The 22091-nt window shown below is 37.7% G+C and overlaps 1 protein-coding gene across 3 annotated transcripts in view; it reads left to right on the forward strand.

The window, feature by feature from the left end:
• Nucleotides 1–22091, forward strand: part of VCAN (versican) — a 112117-nt gene that overhangs the window by 20512 nt on the left and 69514 nt on the right. For all 3 annotated transcript variants that reach the window (XM_068535608.1, XM_068535610.1, XM_068535609.1), the window contains exons 3-6: nucleotides 3081–3458; nucleotides 6646–6820; nucleotides 6905–7032; nucleotides 21272–21565. In XM_068535608.1, the coding sequence (XP_068391709.1) occupies nucleotides 3081–3458; nucleotides 6646–6820; nucleotides 6905–7032; nucleotides 21272–21565 (975 nt within the window). The remainder of the gene's footprint in view (nucleotides 1–3080; nucleotides 3459–6645; nucleotides 6821–6904; nucleotides 7033–21271; nucleotides 21566–22091) is intronic.

The following is a 22091-nucleotide window of genomic DNA, read 5'->3' on the forward strand; positions in this document are numbered from 1 at the left end:
TTAAACATTTCTTGCATCTTCTCGATCTTTGCCTCCATTCTTTTTCCGAGGTCCTGGATCATCCTCACTATCATTATTCTGAATTCCTTTTCTGGAAGGTCGCCTATCTCCACTTCATTTAGTTGTTTTTCTTGAGTTTTATCTTTTTCCTTCATCCGGTACATAGCCCTCTGCCTTTGCATCTTGTCTATCTTTCTGTGAATGTGGTTTTTGTTCCACAGGCTGCAGGATTGTAGTTCTTCTTGCTTCTGCTGTCTGCCCTCTGGTGGATGAAGCTATCTAAGAGGCTTGTGCAAGTTTCCTGATGGGAGGGACTGGTGGTGGGTAGAGCTGGCTGTTGCTTTGGTGGGCAGAGCTCAGTAAAACTTTAATCCACTCGTCTGCTGATGGGTAGGGCTGGGTTCCCTGCCTGTTGGTTGTTTGGCCTACGGCAACCCAACACTGTATCCTACCCAGGCTCTTTGGTGGGGCTAATGGCAGACTCTGGGAGGGCTCACGCCAAGGAGTATTTCCCAGAACTTCTGCTGCCAGTGTCCTTGTCCTCACGGTAAGACACAGCCACCCCCCGCCTCTGCAGAAGACCCTCCAACACTAGCAGGTAGGTCTGGTTCAGTCTCCTGTGGGGTCACTGCTCCTTCCCCTGGGTCCCGATGAGCACACTACTTTGTGTGTGCCCTCCAAGAGTGGAGTCTCTGTTCCCCCCAGTCCTGTCAAAGTCCTGCAATCAAATCCCACTAGGTTTCAAAGTCAGATTCTCTAGGAATTCCTCCTCCCGTTGCCGGATCCCCAGATTGGGAAGCCTGACGTGGGGCTCAGAACCTTCACTCCAGTGGGTGGACTTCTGTGGTATAAGTATTCTCCAGTTTGTGAGTCACCCACCCAGCAGTTATGGGATTTGATTTTATCGTGATTGCTCCCCTCCTACCATCTCATTGTGTCTTCTCCTTTGTCTTTGGAGTGGGGTATATTTTTTGGTGAGTTCCAGTGTCTTCCTGTTGATGATTGTTCAGCAGTTAGTTGTGATTCTGGTGTTCTTGTAAGAGGGAGTGAGAGCACGTCCTTCTACTCCGCCATCTTGAACCAATCTCTCCGGGAATAGTGAATTTTTGTTAGCATTCATTTTTATTTCTTGCATTGTCAGAGTTTCAGACAAGTTCTTGCAGGTAGCAGGTTTTTTTTTTGTTTTTGTTTTTTTTTTTTTTAGCTTGCATAGTTGGTAAACATTATCCTGTGAACTAAATTTCTAAATTTCTACTAAATTTCTCTCTTAAAATATTTAGATTTGGTAAACTTAGTTCTTGTTACCCAGTGCATTATGACCCAAGATTTCATACACAAAAGTCTTGGCCACACAGCTTTTTGTTAATCCTGTTGTTAAGATGGGATTCTACATGAACATTTATTTACATCCAACTGAAGCTTTTAATTTTCTTGTATCTGTAAACATCCAGAACAATAAATAACCCTTGGGAAATTGCCTGCTGATGTAAGTTTGTTCTAATATATTTTTTCCTTACAGCACAGTTATTGAGTAATGCTCTAAGTGTCAGAAACCTCCCAATCAGATAGATAGAGGTGGATCTCATATCTGCCCCTATACCTCTAAAATTGTGAAAAGAACTGTAATTTAGTAATAAATATTAAGGAATTGAAAGTCACTTATCTTAAACTCATTTTAAAAGAAATCATAAAGGGTCTTATAATTTATATCATAATTGATGTTGATGGTAAAGATGTTTATTCTCCATTTAAAAAGCAATCTTTTATTTGTGAAGTTAATATTCTATAATTCTTCAGGAAGGAAGATGGGATTTCCTAGAATATATGATGAATATAAATTAGGAGATTTTTAGTTCATAAAATTTTCACCCCTTCATTTCTCAGGACCCCTTTTCTTGGCAAAAAAGTACAAAATATCTTTTTGTTGTCTTCATCTCCCTAATGGGATCTAATCTTTTTGAAGTTAAATTTCATTCCTTAGCATCTGTATCATTTCTAATGCATGTCCATTTTGAGATGTGTGTTACTAATGCCTTTAAGCACTAATACACCAAGTGTTAGATACATATCATTTTGTTGATTAACATTATTTCACTCCACCTAGAGGCTACTATTACTATTCATCATATTTGCATGAACTGGGAGTTCCTTGTGCACTAATGATAATTTCTATTCTTATTACCAACACATTGTCTACCCAACTAGTAGAGACTGGAAGATGGGGGAAAAAGGGAGAGGAGAGGTATAGATTCCTATAAGAGTGAAAGAATGTGGGTTTTTTTGCATGTAATGGTATTAAATTGTAGTCAATGTGTTCTTTCTCATTAAAAGTTTAAGGGCTTAAACAGAAAGGCATTCTGTAGATGGATACTTTAGAAGGTTAGGTGAACAGACACTAACTCCCCACCCCCCCCCACCCCCCCCCCCCGCCTAGGCCAGGATATAATCTAGAGGTAATGTTTCACTGCAAAGTGATTGCAGCTGGATTTCTCATTACAATGAAAGTCTTTGGTTCAAACACTGAACCAAAGAGCGTTCTTCAAGTGCTGGACTTCCCCCTGTTTTACTGAAGTATGTTTTAAAATTTTAAAGTCTACTGAAGTATGTTTTAAAATTTTCACTTCCCCTTTGAGTTGTTTTCATTTCCTCTAAGGTAATGTGGCAGTTAACTTAATCATTTTTCTTCTTCTGACCTGTAGACTTAAATTTGTTTTTTAACTGTTCTTCCTAACATTGGTCCAGTCTTTTAAATCTGCATTGCTTAAGTCTGGTCTTCTCTTGCCCTTGATTCCTTGTCTTCCTACACTTGCCTTATTTTATCACTTATTTTGTTCATGTTAAACAATAAGTTACAAATACTTTAAAATGAATACCATATTTTTAGCACATAAAAAAATAAGCATTATTAATCCCTGTCTTTGTTATAAAACATTACTGAAATTGTGTACTATTCTCTGTATATAAAATCATTCTAATTATTTCACATATTGAGGATGTAACCAACCCCCTGTAATGGTTCTTATCCATTCACATATTTAATAGACTCAGTGTGTTAATTTAGTATTTTCTCTTTCCTCTAGTCAAAGTGGAAAAAAGCCCACCTGTTAAGGGCTCCCTCTCTGGAAAAGTCAACCTACCTTGTCATTTTTCAACCATGCCTACCTTACCACCCAGTTACAACACCACCAGCGAATTTCTCCGAATCAAATGGTCTAAGATTGAATTGGACAAGAGTGGAAAAGATTTAAAGGAGACTACTGTTCTAGTGGCCCAAAATGGGAATATCAAGATTGGTCAGGGCTACAAAGGGAGAGTGTCGGTGCCTACACATCCCGAGGATGTGGGCGATGCCTCACTCACCATGGTCAAACTGCTGGCCAGTGATGCAGGCCTCTACCGCTGCGACGTCATGTATGGGATTGAAGACACACAGGACACGGTGTCATTGGCTGTAGAGGGTAAGGCTTTGGGAATCTAGAAGAAGGTAGTATAACATGATACCTGGTTCAGAAGTGTGGTGAAACAATATTCAAAAGTAGCCATTGCTCAGGGTTTGGACAAGGGGAAAAACATCAATCAACCCAAAAGTCCATGTCTTTCACCAAAAATGAACTGTTATTTGTTCAGGAATCAAGGAAGGTGACTTTATACTAGATATAATGAATACCTCAAGACATGGTTTATAGCTCAAGAATCATTACTTCATTATTGAGACCTATCAGTGGTTATTTTTTAAGACTGTACAGACTGTTCTACATTTTGTTTTAATTTTTACTTATGTGTATATGTGCATATACATGCATACACATACACACATACAGATATATACATACACACACACAGGAAAAAACCCCTTTCCTCCTTTTTCTCACTCTCCTAGGATGATTAGTAAAATCTTTGAATTTGCTTTTAAGAAATATAAATAATATCTTAACTTACATTGAAGAAATAAGGCACCTAATAAGTACCATGGTCTATATCATAGTGCTTTGAAAAGGCTAGGACTCAATAAACAGTTGAATTGGATCAAAACAAGAACTCAGTGAATTTTTTTTAAGGTCAGTGCACTGGTTGTTATCCACTGTCTTGCAATGAGACATTTTAGTTTTAGCCCATGTTCAGTGGTGGTTTGTATGTCATTTGAATTTAAGTTAGGAGACAAAGCAAAGAAAAATTGCTTTAATTGGGTACACACATAATGCCATAGCTCTTGGAAGAAAAATATTTTGGCAAGTTATTAAGCAAAATTCTAATACCCAGACATGATGGAACAGATTTTTCTTCCAACCCTCCACTTCCCTATAAAATATTTACCTTTCAGAAATATATACAAAGGGTTTTATTAAAACTCTTTCTTGTGTAGCCAAAAGGAAATATTTTGAATTTCAGATGTGACAGATTAATTTTCTGAACATCCTTTTCCATTCAGAGTCTATCGCTCCCTTCTATAAATCTATTTTTATGTTTTCCAGGCATCCACTAAACACCCTGGGCTCTTTGCTCTTTTAACCTTTTTATCATTTACTTTGGTTTGTCTAGTATTGTTTTTTCTACTGATCTCTCTCTTCCTCTTTTTGTATAATGTAACATACACTATATATATATATATATATATATATATATATTATATATATATATATATATAATATATATATATATATATATATATATGGTGTTAGATACACATTGCATATAAATTTATATATACATATATGTTTTTAAAATCCCACAAGAAGTTTACAACTTCTTACAATTTTCATCATTAAAGAATTAGCAGTGGATTTGCCCCTTGCCCCCTTTGAAACAATGAAAATCCTCCACTTAATCTCCTTAGCCCCATGAGGTCTTCAAATTATCCCAGCAATTGCAGATAGTTATACAGCCTGGTATTCCCTGCCTTGGTCATGGAGGCCCCTTTGTGCCCCCTTACTGCCAATCTTCAGTGCACATGGAAGATTTTTAATTACCAAGAAGGCTATTTGAAGCTTTGATCAACATAAGACTAATTTAAAACCATTCAAAGTCTGGCTTAAACCTTAGAGATCATTATAAACTATCTTTCATACTTACTAGATAGTACCATATATACTTCCTGGCAATTTTAGAGTCATTCTACAAAGCTACAGATTTTATGAAAGGCATTTGATCAGTTTTTTCTTAGCAATATCAGAAATGGGAAAATGAATGTTAGTTGTCAGTGCATCTACTTGGTGCCTCTGCAGGTCTTTCTGTATTGACACTGATCAAAGGTGCTTATCTATGACATGGCTAGTCTGTTCCCCGTAGATACTTTATTGGCACATACCTGTTTTGGAAGAGAGAGACAATCTAAGGATAGGCATGTGGGAGACAGTCTTATAGCTAGAAGTCAGGCTGTAAGAGAGAGAGAAAGAGAGAGAGAGAGAGAGAGAGACTTGTTGTCTACTCCAGGAAATTACTAGGAATAAAAGGAGAGTGGAAGATACCTTGGAAACCAAAATTAATTCCGCCTAACAAAAAAGTGGTCTTAAATGATATGACTTAATAAAATCTCATCCATAAGACCCAGTTACCCCAATTTCTATTTTACAGTGACTTCCTAGGCACATTAGCTTGACTCACTTTGCTCTTTTATGAAAATGAGTCACCATATTTACTCCAGTTAAAAATGGAGATGCTCTTGCTAAAGTAGGAGAAGAGGACCAAAGCTCCACCCCTTCAGCTGCTCTTTCCTCAGGGCTTTGACAATTCTTTGAGCCCTGAAACACAGTTCAAGAACCACTAGTTTATGTAACTCCTAAAATACAACAAAGTGGAATTTGAGGCACATATCTGGATGCCTGGCTTCTGCCCATGGGAGTCTGGAGAATTTTATTTCAGGCCTCCTTTGGGATAAAAATCATACATCTTACCTGTCAAAGTGGAGACCCTAAATTATAAATATGATAAACATTTATCACAGCAGCCTATCTGACATTTTAAAATTCTTTATCTAATTTGACCTTCCTATCAATCAAATAACCTAAGCAATACTAGTTATACTTTATGAAGGGGGAAATTAAGACTTATATATGATTAAGGAGCAAATTAGGGATTGGAACAGGCCTTCTCACTCATACCTAGTCCAGCGTCTTTTCCATTTTAGTATATTGTCTCTGGAAGTAAATATTACAATGTTTCATGTTTGTAGGAAGTGGTGCTGGTGAAGGCTCCATGTGCTTCTATTGAGTTGGCCCTGAGTAAAAACATGAAGTAGGAGAAGTTGATCTTGTGGCCCCCTTAACTCTGTATCTCTTGCAGCACCTACTCCATTTAATTGTCCAAGGTTCCCATAATAGCCTGAATACTACCTGCAATTAGGACAACTAGTCACCATTTGGGATTTAGTGGCTTAAATCTTTTTTTTTTTTAGATTGTTTACATGGGAACAGAAAATTCTTGAAACTCTAATGGAGCAGAATAGGACACCTAAGGGAACAACATTTCTGGGGCTCCTCAGATCACCATAATTTTGCATAATGCTACATAAAATAAAGTAAAAATAAAGAAGTATCATGATGTTATTACCGAGTTAGCAAATAATTTGACGTATTACTCCAATGAGAAACTGCACAGTATGGTGGGAGACTTGAACTTGCCCTTAATTGTTTGCTGCTCTCTTTGCAGGGGTTGTGTTTCACTACAGGGCAGCGACCAGCAGGTACAGTCTGAATTTTGAGATGGCACGGAAGGCTTGTTTGGATGTTGGGGCTGTCATAGCAACCCCAGAGCAGCTATATGCCGCCTATGAAGATGGATTTGAGCAATGTGACGCAGGCTGGCTGTCTGATCAGAGTGTTAGGTGAGCGATCTGGGGGCCACCAGCTTTAATTCATCTATTTGGAGCGAGAATAAAGTGCTACCTACTAGTCCTTTATTTCCCCAGGTATCCCATCCGGACTCCCCGAGAAGGCTGTTATGGAGATATGATGGGGAAGGAAGGAGTCAGGACCTACGGACTCCGTGCTACTCATGAAACTTATGATGTGTATTGTTACGTGGACCATCTGGATGGTAAGATGTTCAAAGTTCTATAGCTTCATTTGACCTAAGAAAATTGAGGAAAGACTGGGAGCACTTGTGGATAGAGCAAGTCTTCATGCTTGTTTGGATTCCAAACAGCAACATTTAGTTTAAATAACCATATGATTCTGTGGTGAAATAAGCTTAAATTAAAGTGGAAAGAGGACGAGGGCTGTGTAAATGGTTATGTAGGTTTGAAATGTCTTTAGTTAATGGCAGGTTTGCTTTCAGTCATGCTGCCATTGGCCTGTTTCCAATACACTTTTAGAGCATTAAGAATAGAAACCTGTAAGGGTGGTACCTATTCTTGTAAGAACTTCAGGTAAAATCCTGTGATGACAAACCACTGTGAATCCAAGTGCTGATAAACACCCCGAAGTGCAGCTGAGTAAGGCAAACTAGCCCAGGAAGGATTTTCATGGTTTGCTTTTCCTTGTGTTCACTTTGCTACATTAATATTTAGAGCAATCATTCATTCATTCAACCAATGAACACATTAAAAGAAAACACCTACTGTGTGATAGTTACTCTGCTCGTGGTTAGGACTATGAAGCCAAGTAAGATATAAGCCTCGCTTTAGAGATGCTTAGAGTTTGATTGATTCTGGCACTACCATTTCTCACTTAGCATGAGTTAGATTCTTAGAGACAAGTTTGAGTTCTCTTGTGGCGATGTTATCTAAGGACACAGTGCAGTTTTATTATAAGAATAGAAATTTCTGTGACTTTTGAAATGGAATTTCATTTGTAGCAACAGGTATCTTAGAAGCCTAAATATATAAATAGAAGTATTGCATTGAGTTATACTTTTAATTTTGGCTGGCTCCACAAGAAGAGAATGATCTCAATTTTCTTATGTGTAAGATAAGGAAATAGGACTAGATAATTTCCATAGTCCCTTCCAACATTAAAATTCTATGATGCTATGAATTGAAAAAACAACCTCAGAGCCTGAAAGCTAGAAAATAAGCAGCTTATATTTGCCTAATGCCCTAAATTTGAATAGGATGGCCTGCTTCCAAGAAAGCTGCTAAGTGTGGTTCTCTAGCATCTTAACATTCTTATTATAACTATTATTTAAGACTGATAAATGTGTTTTCTAAACCATAACTTTGATTCTAACAATTTCCATTTTTTACAAGGACAAAGGGAAAAGATATGTAAAATCCATGCTATGAGATATAGATAGATATAGCTTAGCTCCTCCCTTTAAATTTAATTTTATTTTAAATTTAGTTAACTTTTTTCATAGAATAGGAGCTGGTCGGTAGGGGATTCTGGTTCTAGGAAATAAATTTGGTTATTGCTATCTCAGTAAGATGGAAATTTGTATTCAAATTCACTAAGATGGAATATGTTTTATCACTGTGGTTCTCCTTTGGAATAATATCTATTAGAGTGATAGTTTTAAAAAATTCTGGAACACTGGTAATGCTGGAACTAAACCAGAGATAGTTTTTGAAAAAGTATACATAGCTTCTAATTACCTAAAAGATCTTAATCAAATATAATTGAAATGCGGTTTTCAAGTATAAATCCGTGGCCAATTTGATCCCAGTATGAATAAGCATCACAAGCCAGACTCCTTGATGGAAAGACAGGCTTAAGTATTTACAATGCTACCGGAAGGAGCACCGAGGGGCCCCTCTGCATGTCTCTTCTTCAGTCTTATCCTGATGGAGCTACTGAAACCCCAGTCTCTAAGGCTGCAGAATCCCTAACTTCTTTGAAGGCCAGAGGACTTTCTGCTTCTGCGGAAGTTCCAGAAATTCCACGCCCTGTACAAATTCTGTGTGAGATAATTTTGACAGGTCTTGGTGGTAAAAGCCCTACCAAGGATTCCTAGCCACATTGTACCCATTGAGAGCTGGCTTCCCAAAATCTCTTCAGAGGATCATAACTAGTGTTCAGGGAAAATTGAACTCTGTCAGAAGAGTCATTCTGAGGATGTATGCATACACCACAATGAGAAGGATTTATTAGTCATACAGGAATTCTTCTCCACCTCCATAAACATCGCCGCTTCTAGGGCAACTGGTATTGTTCAAACCAGTCTCTCCTCCAGTGTAACCCAACTGTATTTCATACAGTTGTATATTTACTTGGGATAAATGTTCCACATATTTGATAACTGAAAACTTATAATGTGTAATATAGCATAACTTTAGTTGGATTATTTATACCAAAACAACAGAATTTGAACTTTTTTGTCTTATCACATAACAGCTGGAAGAAAAAGATAAAAGAATAAGTATAAATAGGAATTCAAGCACTGGCTGAAATTTGTGTCAGCAGAGTAACAAGACGCCCTGACATGGGCAACCTTGGTAACCTATCGCCTCTCCTTCTCTGGCCTATATTTTCCACGTTAGCCCTACCCTTTGGCTTTTCTTTCACCTGGAACAACTACCACCCTACTATTCCAATTCCCTGACCTTCACACAAGCTTCCCAGCACTTGGATGTGTCTGTACTATGGGCTCTCACACTGATCCCATATCCCCTTCCTAAGTCCTAGTTGGTCTCTCTCACCTTTACCATCTCCAATCTTTGAATGTGTGACTATAGTCACTCTCCTGCAAATGTTTGCTTATTCCTCCATCTCTCCTGCTAGACCATGGATTCTGGGAGGGAAGGAATCATGTGTATCCCCACTATGTCCTTGGCACATAGTAGGTGCTCCATAGATTGAGTTGAATAAAATGAGTGAATTAATAAATTAACCTCCAAACTAAGTGCCCACTCTACTCACATCGCTTTACACTTGCCCTTTGGATAACTTCACACATGTCCGGGCTTCATCACAATTCTACTTCCCAGTTTTTCATTGCTCCAATGTCCTTACTGGTTCATTTAATTTCACTTTTGCTCTTTTGTATGTAAATAAGTCAAATGCCTTGTGGGATGAACAGGGCACAAAGAGACACCAAGCAAACAAAAAAAATGAAAAATGATAATTTTTAGTTTTGCGTGTCTAGCCCTGAACTCTCTTCTGAATTCCATACCCACAGTTCTAGTTTGTGAATCATTTTTTTTTAATAAATTTATTTATTTATTATTACTATTATTTTTTGGCTGCACTGGGTCTTCGTTGCTGCACAAGGGCTTTTCTCTAGTTGGGGCAAGTGGGGCTACTCTTCATTGCGGTGCGCGGGCTTCTCATCGCAGTGGCCTCTCTTGTTGCAGAGCACGGGCTCTAGGCGCACGGGCTTCAGTAGTTGTGGCATGCGGGCTCAGTGGTTGTGGCTCTGGGGCTCTAGAGCACAGGCTCAGTAGTTGTGGCGCACGGGCTTAGTTGCTCCGCGGCATGTGGGATCTTCCCAGACCAGGGCTCGAACCTGTGTCCCCTGCATTGGCAGGAGGATTCTTAACCACTGCGCCACCAGGGACGTCCCTGTGAATCATTTGTGTGTCTCGTCTCTGGTTTTCTGTTTTATCTCGCAAATAATCCCCAAGCCTTTAACAGTTCTTCAGGGGACCTGTTTTATGACCATCAAAGCACGTAAACACCATGGCCATATCATTTCCCTACTCAGCGTTGTGTAGTGTGAATTTCCTGTTGCCTTCCTCCTCAGACAAACTCTGCCTGACTTGCAAAGCCCCTCCGTCCCTGGCTTGGGAGTAACCTATTCAACTGTGTTTCCCTCTCTTCAATATGATGCTACACATGCACATCAGTCATCCACAGACCCTCTGCTACCTCCTGCCAGCATTTCTGCTTTGATCCTCTCTGAAAACACAAGCCTCTCACCTTTCCAGCATTTTACTCTTCCCTCTGCCCATGAACAGACTGCCTCCAAGAGCCCATCTTTACCTCTTCCAGCTCACACTGACATTTCCTGATTCTGAACTCCCACTTTTCTTAGAGTTAGTTCCACATATCTGGTGTTTAATTCTTCTCTGGTTGCTTTATATTCATCAGACACAAACTATTACTTGTTATTTTTGTTTCGAAAAACTTCTGTAAGCTCCTGATAGAGATAAGGCCATAGTCATCTTCTGTAACTCTCCCAACCACAATGAAGAACCTATTCCAGTAATAGACACATAATAGTTACTCAAGAACTACTTGGTGGTAATTGCAGTATTTCTCCAGACTTTGTCTCTTTCAGAGGCTGTCTCCACCATGCTACCATTTCTACAGTACTTGAAAAAAATGCCAAGCTTCGTCCACCAAACTTACTAAAGATTTTTTTTTTTAATTGGATCACCATGATACTAGTTTTTTTCTCTTTGAATTTCTCCTCTCACTCTTTTCTGTGGTGTCTCTTAGAAATAATTCCTTCCTAGAGACACTCTTTTCTCCTTTCCAGCCTCTCACAGTCATTGCCTTTTCTTGCCTTCCCTGCCAATTGTCCTCTCTGGCACTGGTTCCTTTGTCCCTATTCATAAATTACAGGTTTATTTTTCTACTGCTTCCTCATGTCAAAACCCATGATAGCTCTATCACCTCTATGACTTGTCTAATGCCTCCATGTCATGCTTGTGTCTGACCTAGAACCAAAAACAACCTTTCCTTTTTCTCTTAATGAGCTCCTTTAGATATGAAAAGCTAAAAATTTAGGTAAAAGCCTGAATGCCGTTAAACATGTCCTAGAGCGAGGCTTAGTTCCAGCTTCTTTAGAGTCTTTGATAGGATCAAAATCAGATATATCAAATCTGGAAACTGTGTGATTTCCTGCCTGTGGATGCTCAGATTGACTTAATTTTAATGGACTTTACAGCATGTAATCTACAGAGTGCTTCACCAATGGGAGTTATTTAAGAATTAGTGATAACTGGGTTTATTCAGTTAAAAAGCCCCATGTCAGCTAGAATAGCTTCCTGTACACTCTGGTTCAGCACATGGGTTCAAATATTGATTTTGGATTATAGAACCTCTCCACATTGGTTGAGGGTGGTGCTAGAAGATGCTGAAACTTTTTAGTTATTCTCTGTAGAACTCACAGAATCATAGATCACAGTTATGGCTGTGGGTTCCCAAATAGACTTTAGATATTAACGCACCTTGCTAAGGATTTGAAACTGAACTTGGAGTTGTTTTTGTTTAAGTGTTTGAATGGTCTAGCTAAGAGCCACTGAGGAAGGTGACCAGGCATGGCACCCTGCAGCACCTATGGAAAATGCGTCCTCATTCAGTATGGTGACTTGAATAGATTAACTGTGAGGTAGCTTCATAGGTAGGGTAAGGAAAGAAACTATTTATTGTATGGTTGCATTGCCATTTAACTTAATTCTCACAAAAACCTTGACAGGCATTTATTTAAAACCTTTATTTTTACACATAAGGAAACTAAGGCACAGAGGTTAAGTGACTGGATATACCCTTTTTCCTGTTCTACTGTAGTAACTTTTCAGGACCACCAAAGATTCCCCAGTAGAGCAACAGGCAGTCTTACAAACCAAGAGGATGTAAAGTGCTCTTAAATCTCCCCCAAATCTCTGATTTCTCACGTAAAAATATCCTAATTCTTATTTGAGTAATGATTGCATTCCTGTTTGGATTGCAGTGATTGGAATTGCTGGGTTAAATGATAACTCTATTTTTAACTTTTTGAGGAACTGTTTTAAAATTCTTACCAGCAGTACATTAGGGTCCTGATTCTTTCATTCTTGCCAACATTTGTTTTCACCTGACTTTTTGATTATAACCATCCTAATGTGTGTACAATGCTATCTCATTCTGGTTTTGATTTGTATTTCCCTGATAGCTAATTATGTTGAGCAACTTTTCCTTTATGACTATTGGCCGTTTACATATTTTCTTGGAGAAATACCTATTCAGAACCTTTGCCCATTTTAAACTGGGTATTTGTCTTTGTGTTATTGGGTTGTAAGAGTTCTTTGTATACTCTAGATTCAAGAGAGTCTGTTCAGATACATGATTTGTAAATATTTTCTCCCATTCACCGATCTGCATTTTTACTTTTTCAATGGGATCCTTTGACACACAAAGTTTTTAATTTTGATGAAGTCCAATATCTACTTTTTCTTTGATAGTTTGTGCCTTTGGTGCCATATCTAAGAACATATTACCAAATCCCGAGTCATGAAGACTTACTTCTGTGTTTGCTTCTAAGAATTGTAGAAGTTTTAAGTTTTACTTTTATTTTTATCTATTTTGAGTTATTTTTTGTATATGGCATAAGGTAAGAGTCCAAATCCATTCTTTGGTATGTGGATATTCAGTTATTCCAGAACTATTTGCTAAAAAGACTATTCTTTCCTCATTTAAGGGCCTTGGCACCCTGTTTAAAATCAGTTGATCATAGATATATGGTTTAATTTCTGGACTCTCATTGATCTATATGTCTATACTTATGTCAGTGCCACATTGTGTTGAATACTATTGCTTTGTAGTAAATTTTGAAATTGGAAAATATGAGACCTCCAACTGTGTTCTTGTTTTTCAAAATTGTTTTACCTCTTCTGGGCCCCTTGAGTTCCCATATGATTTTTAAGATCAGCTTGTCAATTTCTACAAAGAAGCCAGGTGAGAGTGAACTGAATCTCCAGATCAATTTGAGGTGTATTGTCATCTTAACAATATTAAGTCTTCTGATCCATAAACACGTGATTTTTTTTTCCATCTTTTTTTTAGATTCTCTTTACTTTCAACAATGTTGTATAGATTTTATAGCTTTCAGAGTATAAGTTTTGCTGTACTTTTGTTAAATTTAATCCTAAATATTTTATTCTTTTTGATGCAAATGCAAATGGAATTTTCTTTATTTCTTTTTCTGATTGTTCATTGGAAGTGTATAGAAATACAATTGATTTTTGTATATTGGTCTTATATATTGTATCCTACAACCTTGCTGAAATTGCTTATTAGTTCTAATAGTTTTTTTAATGGAATCCTTAGGATTTTCTATATACAGTCCCTTTTATTTTATAATGTTACCTTAAATAAGCAGAAAGTAGAAATGTCTTGACATAAAACCCTTGAAACATGTGACAGTCATTTGCTTTAAGGTTTTGATATCAATTTCTGGAATTCTAAGTTGGAAGAGCTTCTTTGGAAATACAGTGGTCATTTAACTCTCAGCTGTGAAAAGTAAAAAAAAACTAGGCTGATTCTCCTGTGTTGACCTGCAGCCATACTGAGCCTGTCAAACCAAATAACACATTCAGTCTCATATATTTTGAAGACTCAGACGTCCAGAAATGTTTTAGAACCTCCTTCTCACTCTAATTAAAATCTTACTGCTCTGTCATTGGGAAAGAATGAGATCCGACATCCTGCAAACCATAAAAATATGTTTAAATTTTAGTGGGATTTCCTGTGTCTTTAAACCTTTCAAATGACATATATAAGATCTTGTGTAATAACACATTGACAAATATGTGGATTCCCTTTCCCATGAATATGATCTGATTTAGAGAATGTTAACTGACTATCACAGCTGACTGATGACAATTCTCTAAAATTAATTAGAGGTTAAAATTTTCAAAACCCAGTGTCTATGCTTTAAGCCACATTATGCGTCTACTTCAGCCTAAAACAAGTGAGAAATCTGAAAGGTGCTGACCTGGCTTTCCAGTCTCATTACCCCTCAAATGAGAAACATTGCCAGCCTAACACTAGAATTGGATGAAGTTACCTTGGCAGCCCCAGAAGTTTTCTTGTCACTGTTAACAGAAGGTTTGTTTCTGTACAGGTTAAAGGATCAGATCTCAGGGGGAATTGAGATGCTGTTGAATTACCTACAAATATGGGCTGTCAAGAGATTATATAGTAGTGTAGGTTAGCTGTTAACCAGTCATGTACAGCTGATGGATTTCGTGATCCAGGATAATGAGTATTAGTCTTTATTGCTTTGATCTTGTATATATAGACATGGGCAAAAAAGAGAGAGAAAGGCAGAAAGAAAAGAGAAAAAGAAGCTTCCTTTGAAAAAAAATAAAAGTCCAAAACTTTAAACCTAGTAATAATTATGTTGAATTGTCTTTATCACCATAATACTTGCCATATACTCTAAGTGGTTTTATCCTATGGGCATTTCATGGGACTGTTTCCAGTTCACACACCATATCTACTTTTGCACACGTTTATTACTCATATACCATTTTGATCCAAATAGGAACGAAATGTAGTAACAATCACAAATCTTGAACTTCCTTACAGTGAGCAAAAAATCAAGAAGTTCTGTTCTCAAATGGGCAAAGGGACTCATGATTAGTTTATAAGAATTGATTTTCAGACCAGACAGTTCAGGATAGAAAGGTTATGAGCACAAATAAACAGAATAAACATAAACATTGATCACACTACCCAGAAAATAGACGCATCTAGATAATTGTGGTGATATATCAGCTTTGACTATCACAGACAGCGGCCCATCAGCTGCAGTCCAGGAAAGAATTGAATAATTATCTGTGATCTGCTGATGCCAATTCCCCGTTTCACCTTGGTGATCTCAGGGAATTTTCAGTGGAAGAAAAATATCCTATCTTATCTTTGCTCTGGACCCAGGCTCTTTCATAATTTTTCTGAGATACTCCTGAGTGTAAAGTCTAGCTTTTGAACAGTGTAGGTCATCTTAATGTTTTGATTTGTTTTCATCATTGCTTGCCATTTTAGTATGTGTCATTTTAAAGTCTGCTAAGAAATAGCTTTTCCATTTAGCAATCAGAAGTGTGGAAAAATAACATGCATGGTCCACTTTCCAGGGAGTCTTTTAGCAGTTACTTGTCAAATTTAAGTATTTTTTTCTTAATATTTCTGATGATGTTAATTCCTATGATTAAGACGAGTTTAGTTTGTAGAATGTCACCACATATTAAAGTCTCACCAGCAATGTCTTCCAGTTTCTTCTAGGAGATCCCTGGAAAGTTGGAATAACAGGAATAATTCAAAGCCAGATCATTTAACTTGAAATTTTGGAAAATTAGAGGTTATATATGTTTTCCACATGAACGTGCAAATTATCCTGTGTGTGAAATCCTCTGTTCTGCATTATAGTTTATGTGTGTACTAATGCAAATATATATGTATACATGTCAGTAAATTCTTACTTACAACAACTTAAGTTAACTTGGCATTTTACCTTAAGTCATGCATCGTTTTGTGTATAAAGGATATTTTGTGTATTTCTTTCCTGACATTTTATTTGCTCTCCTTAATCAGAGAAAAATTGATAGATAATTTTTATTATTTAATTATATTATATCATAGATAATTATTTATTATCTATAATAATCTATGAGAGATACAATTATCTCATAGATAGATAACATTTAGAAACATGTTTCAAATCTGTATTCTTGTTACAAATTTGATAATAAATGTCCTACAGATGTACCTGCTTTGATGAGGCAACTTCTGGAACTGAATAGTAGACTCCTTGTTAACTTACAAAAGTGATGCTTGTCTTCCAGGAAGGCATATATCCAGTAAAGCTAAAATACATTCAATTGTTCCATCACAGTATTCAAGAGTAGAGCTAGAACACAGCCTTGTCCGACGCTAATAACAGGCGTTTTCTCCCTCAAGGAAGGCTTTGCTCTCTCCTCTCACTCTTAAGGTGATACTGTGATAAAATTCAGAAGGAACTTTTATTACTTACATCAGAGGCCAAAAGGTGCCTTTAAGATACCCTCAGGGTAGGAACTTATACAACCTGACCAGTGAAGTCCTGTTGGAGAGAGAGAGAAGCTAAGCAAATGCACTGAGTTGCTTTGCTTGATTTCCCATGTTTGCTTTCTCTTTCTCTGTTCCTTTGGTTCCTGGTTTGGCTTTGCCTCTGGACTTTAGATTTTATCTCTAATCTTTTGCCTCTTATCTCTTGGTATATCCTCATATGGTCATTCATTTTGGACCAAGCCTAGGTTTACATTCCTGTTACTAGCCCGAACTTAATTTCTGTCTAATGTCATTAATGCTATGAATGACTGATGTTAGAGTTTTGAACATATAATTTGACCTATAAATAATTCCTGACTATAGATTTTTAAACTGAGAGTAGATCAATAAAATCTTTGAAAATCTTAACATCTTGACTGCTTTTCTCAGTGTAAAAGTAGACAGTGTTTAGCCTAAAGCCTGCATTTTTCTATGGGATATGGGATTGAAAGACTTGCGCCTACAGTTAGTGACTAAGAAGAAAGACTGCTACTTTTGTCTGCTCTACCTTGCTTGACTTTTTGCAAAAGCTTCTTTTTAAGAAATGAGACACTTCTGTGTTCAGCTTAAATATGGTCTTGGACACTTTATCAGGGTCCCTGCTCTGCGCCAGATTCCTTTGCTCCCTTGCAGTCTCTGATACACCCCTGGGAGACAATGGACTTCATATGCCCTTTGCTTTGTTTTTTGGCTCCTGCTTTGACTCTGTCTGATTACCTGGTCTACGCAGTCTGCTTCTATCTCGAGCAGGTTAACTCATAGGCTACCAGAAACTTAATACTAAGTTATCTTTGTTATGGCTCAATTGAGATTCCTTTTCCTGATTGAAACATACATGTCTCTAGAGCAGTGTTTTCCAAACTATCCCATGAAACAGATCCATGGACTGTTAATTAGTCTTCTATGAGAAAAGGAGATTACTCTGGTCAAATGGCTTAAAAATCCTAACTTCTTTGTGGGGACTCCCAAATAAATACTATAATATTAACTACTCTGAGAAGTCTTACAGAAACGAAGACCTGTCAGATGACTTGTATTTGTTTCCTAAATGCCAATGTCCACGAAACCTCTTTTCTTCGGAATACCTACTCATGTCTCAGGGATCACCAGTTTTCTGTAGAAGACATTTTTGGAAATTATATTCTTAAGACTTGGACCATAAGTTAATAACCTTCCCAATCCACATCTTCAACAATAAGCTTTTAACAGGTTAATTCTGACTTAAACAGCAGATCTCCTTACATTTGTATTATGTTAGATAAAAAATATATAATGTCAAAGGATTATCTATTTAAAACCAGGCAACTAATGAATCAAAAAGTACTTGACAGGTGGTTATTTTAGTTTTGTCAATAAAATGTAAAAATAGATGTCTTAGAAATCAAGGACACAGTAATATGAAATAGTTCAGTTATTGCTATCTGTTTATTACCTATTAATTCACTTTTTATTTTTTCTTTCTGGTTTTGGTTTTAGTATGAAACTGATGCCAGGATATTCTGGCATATTTGAGAAAAGTAGGAGATGTCTGGCCTTAATAATTTGAGGTTGAAACATAGGAAGGGCAAAGTTTAGACATTCAACGTATTGCTTTTGGTAGAGATTGAGTGTCAATTCTAAAAGCTTTAAGACTCAGTAAGAGAATTCCATAGTATGGATGCTTCACTATATCATTAGATTTTTGAAGTGGACAAGGTAATGTTTATGTTAAACAGTTATGACTTAGGAGGGCTTAGACTTTTTTGGGGGGGGAACAGAGTTAAAGTAAATGTTTTTCTTTTCCTTTTCTCATTATTTTGAAATGAAACAGCAATTATGACATATATGATGACAGGCCACACATTCTCTTTAGAGATGAATTGGTTTGATTCTCACCTTAGGGTAAACTCAATTAATGCCAGTTAAATCTTCCTTTTTTCATCTGAGTTACATGAAACCCAATGGTGATAACTCTTTCAATAAGCTTTTAAAATTTTATTTGCAATGTTTGATAAAATTTTACATATAAGTGAAAAGGAAAATAGGTGGCCTTGGGGATGACAGAATTTAGTTAAACAAGTAAAATCATTATTTTTTGGTGATTGGATAGATGGAAATTGTATCCTCCAAACAAGTGAATTAAATCACTGTTTTGATATAAAGTCAGATTTAACAAGAGTTTTTATATGAAAAGTTCTATAAGTAGTTCTTTATTGATTTAATAATAATAAGGGTACTCTCTTTTTAACCTGCCAGCACCTACTGAAGCCTTTCTTTCCTTTAATACCCCAAACATGTTTGCTATTTAAAACAGGGAAACCAGTTACCCAGAAAATCATGCCGTCATTTTTCTTCGTTAGCCCTTTGGTATGGCTGTGTTTGGAGAAGTTGATTTCTTCCATCATATGGACTAAAATTGCTGTTCGGAGAAGCAGAGTTTTACTCAGTTAATTATATTTATTTCTCTGCCCTGCTCTGGTTGGCTGATCACTCTTGTTACTGAAAAGGAACAGTACTCTTGCCTCATTGTAGAAGTACCTCACAATGCAGAAAACGAAGGCAACAAAACTGATATTGCAGCTGTAATAACAAATCCAAGTGTTCCACCTTGGAAGGAAGCGTGCTGGTCTGCTGCCCTCTTTCACACTTACATTCCTTTCAGGCCAAATGCAAGTGTAATGTTGAGGTGAACGGGGCTGCTGAGGCTGCTTGGGGTGACGCAGTCTCTCTGTCTGCCTTTCCCCAGGTTGCTTTGAGCCAAATCCATAGGTGAGTGAATCGCCTGTCTCAGACAGCAGCTACCCAAAGCTCTGCAGCAGAGTTAGTCCTCTTTAATGTGCTGCTTGGGAAGGATGGAAGAAAAAGGGCCTCTTGTTTCTGAACAAGAACTTGAAATGCCATTCATTTAACAAATTATTAAGTACATACTATGCAACTGGTCCTGTGACCCTTAAGCTTTTAAAACTTAGCGGGAAGGGAGACATTCTAGGAATGGGGAGGGGGAATCTTTGTTCTTATAGTATATTTTTGGATTTGAGATTACTGTCCTTTGCCAGCCTAGATAATTAAGGACAAAAACCCATTCTCACCTCTACCTTGCTTTTTTCAGTCAGGTGAAAGTCATTTTTCTTTCTCTTCTTCAAATAGCTCTTATTGGGATTTGGCCTAGTTTCGTTGGTAGCATTTTTAGATTTGCAGTGAGAAGAGCTGATATGGGTGGTTTGGCCTTTTTCCCCTGACTGATTTTTCTTGTGTTACAAAGCTAGGACACACGCACAGAGAGTAATGGCTCTACTCATTTTAAACAATCCCTTGTTACATATGGATTTAGTTAGGTGAAGATACAAATCATGAGAGCTCTGCATCCCAGCTGTCTAATGTCTCATAGAATCAGACAGTGGCCTCAGTGAGATAGAAACAGGACCCACAGCTGCTGTAATAATGGGCTATCAATATTTTAGCTTCATCTCTACCTCATTTTATACTCCTCCTCCCGCCTGCTATATTTGCTTAGGTATTCTCTAATTCTGTCTCCTTTAGCCACTTATGTGCTCATGTGTAAAAAGCATCATTTAATTCACATTGCATTTATTTCAGCAAGTTGTTATGTTAGTTACCCAAGTAAAATTCCAATTTAACAAACTCTCTGGCATTTCCAGAATACTTTATTGTGACATGTTAAGTGATAATGAACATACGAATTGGGTCTAATTGAGCCTGGCGATGAACAAAGTAAATGTTCTGCCTTTCTTTGTTCATCAATAAGCAAATGTAAGAGTCTCTCCAACCTAGTTAGAGCCCCTGCTAGCACATACAGTAACTTTGTGAGAACCGCAAAGGGCGCCCCTTCTGGGCAGACAGATTGCAAAAGGTATCCACCCTGGGCAGAGCAAGCAGAAAAAGGGTGCCCCTTCCTCCAGGGAGGCTTTGGTACCTTTGGCTGGTTGAATGGGATACTGGCCCCCATACACTCTCAGCCCTGCCCAAGTGCAGGCCATGACCTGCATAACTATCAAGGCAGCCCTGTGCCTAGGACAGGAAGGCAGGAAACAGCATTCCATTCTGCCTCTTTCCCTTCCCCCCTCTTCAAACCCTGGAGGTCTTCTTGTTTTGTTGTTTGCTTTGATGGGAGTTAATCCATTTTGATGGTAGAGATAGATGAGAGAGTCAGATAATTACTATTTGATTTTAGGGTAGACGAAGAAAAATAACCTCAGTGACATTTCAACGCAACTTCCTCTTTCCAGCATGCAATGTTAATAAGTACATCACAACCTTTTTCATTCAAGAGAAAACCCGTTTCCTGGCTGGTAAACCAAAGAAACAGTTGGAAAAGTTTGTTCATTTTTAAGAATTGATTGTAACTTTATTATCAAATGACTGCTTCTACGGCCTATGGGAATATATATAAAACGAAACTTTTCTGGCGTGTGTTCTCTTTTTTTATTGTGTTATTTCTTATCATACACTAATAATAACAAAATGAGGTAACACTGAGTTTTCTGCTTTAAAGTATAGAAGCTGCTACCTTGCCATGAAAAAAAGAATTACGTGCTTTTCCCCATCTCCCATAAACAGAAAGGGACTGAATAGTAAAATTTAGACCCTTTTTCCTCTTCTTATTGCAGGTGATGTGTTCCACATCACTGCTCCCAATAAATTCACCTTTGAGGAAGCTGGAGAAGAGTGTGAAAACCGAGATGCCCGCCTGGCGACAGTGGGGGAGATCCAAGCGGCGTGGAGGAGCGGCTTTGACCAGTGTGATTACGGGTGGCTGTCGGACGCCAGCGTTCGCCACCCTGTGACTGTGGCCAGGGCGCAGTGTGGAGGTGGTTTGCTTGGGGTGAGAACCCTGTATCGTTTTGAGAACCAGACAGGCTTCCCTCTCCCTGATAGCAGATTTGATGCCTACTGCTTTAAACGTAAGTGTTTGGTACCTTTTTAAACATTACAGATTTTTAAAAAAATACTTCGAAGCCATGCAATTGATGTTCAACGAGCCATTGGAATGATTCCATGTCTTGCAGTGTGTGCACGGAATGCAAACAGTTCAGTGACTTTCAAAAACAAGGAAATGCAACAGCAGTGATACGGTTAAAACAAGAAGTTTGACAAATGGTGTTTTTAGAGAGGATGAGGAAATGTCAGGTGAAGGCCTTAACCGTGATGCATTGCACTTAGAACCATAGAACATGTTTCTGCGTACTTATTTTACATTAATTGCAGTCCTTCAATGCAATTAGATTGTTGACGCTATAATGCTGGGACCAGCTGTGGCCGAGTTGAATCCTTGAATTCTGTTTATTTCGTCTTTGTTTGCTGTCACCCTTTCTTTTAAATGGCGGAGGATTTAAATTTCAGTTATTGCAGGTGAGTACTTGGAGCTGACGTGGATAATACCTAAAAATGAACCATGCTATAAATAAAAATCATATTTTATCTCATTTT

The sequence above is a fragment of the Eschrichtius robustus genome, chromosome 2 (genome assembly GCF_028021215.1).
Source record: "Eschrichtius robustus isolate mEscRob2 chromosome 2, mEscRob2.pri, whole genome shotgun sequence".
Lineage (NCBI taxonomy): Eukaryota > Metazoa > Chordata > Mammalia > Artiodactyla > Eschrichtiidae > Eschrichtius > Eschrichtius robustus.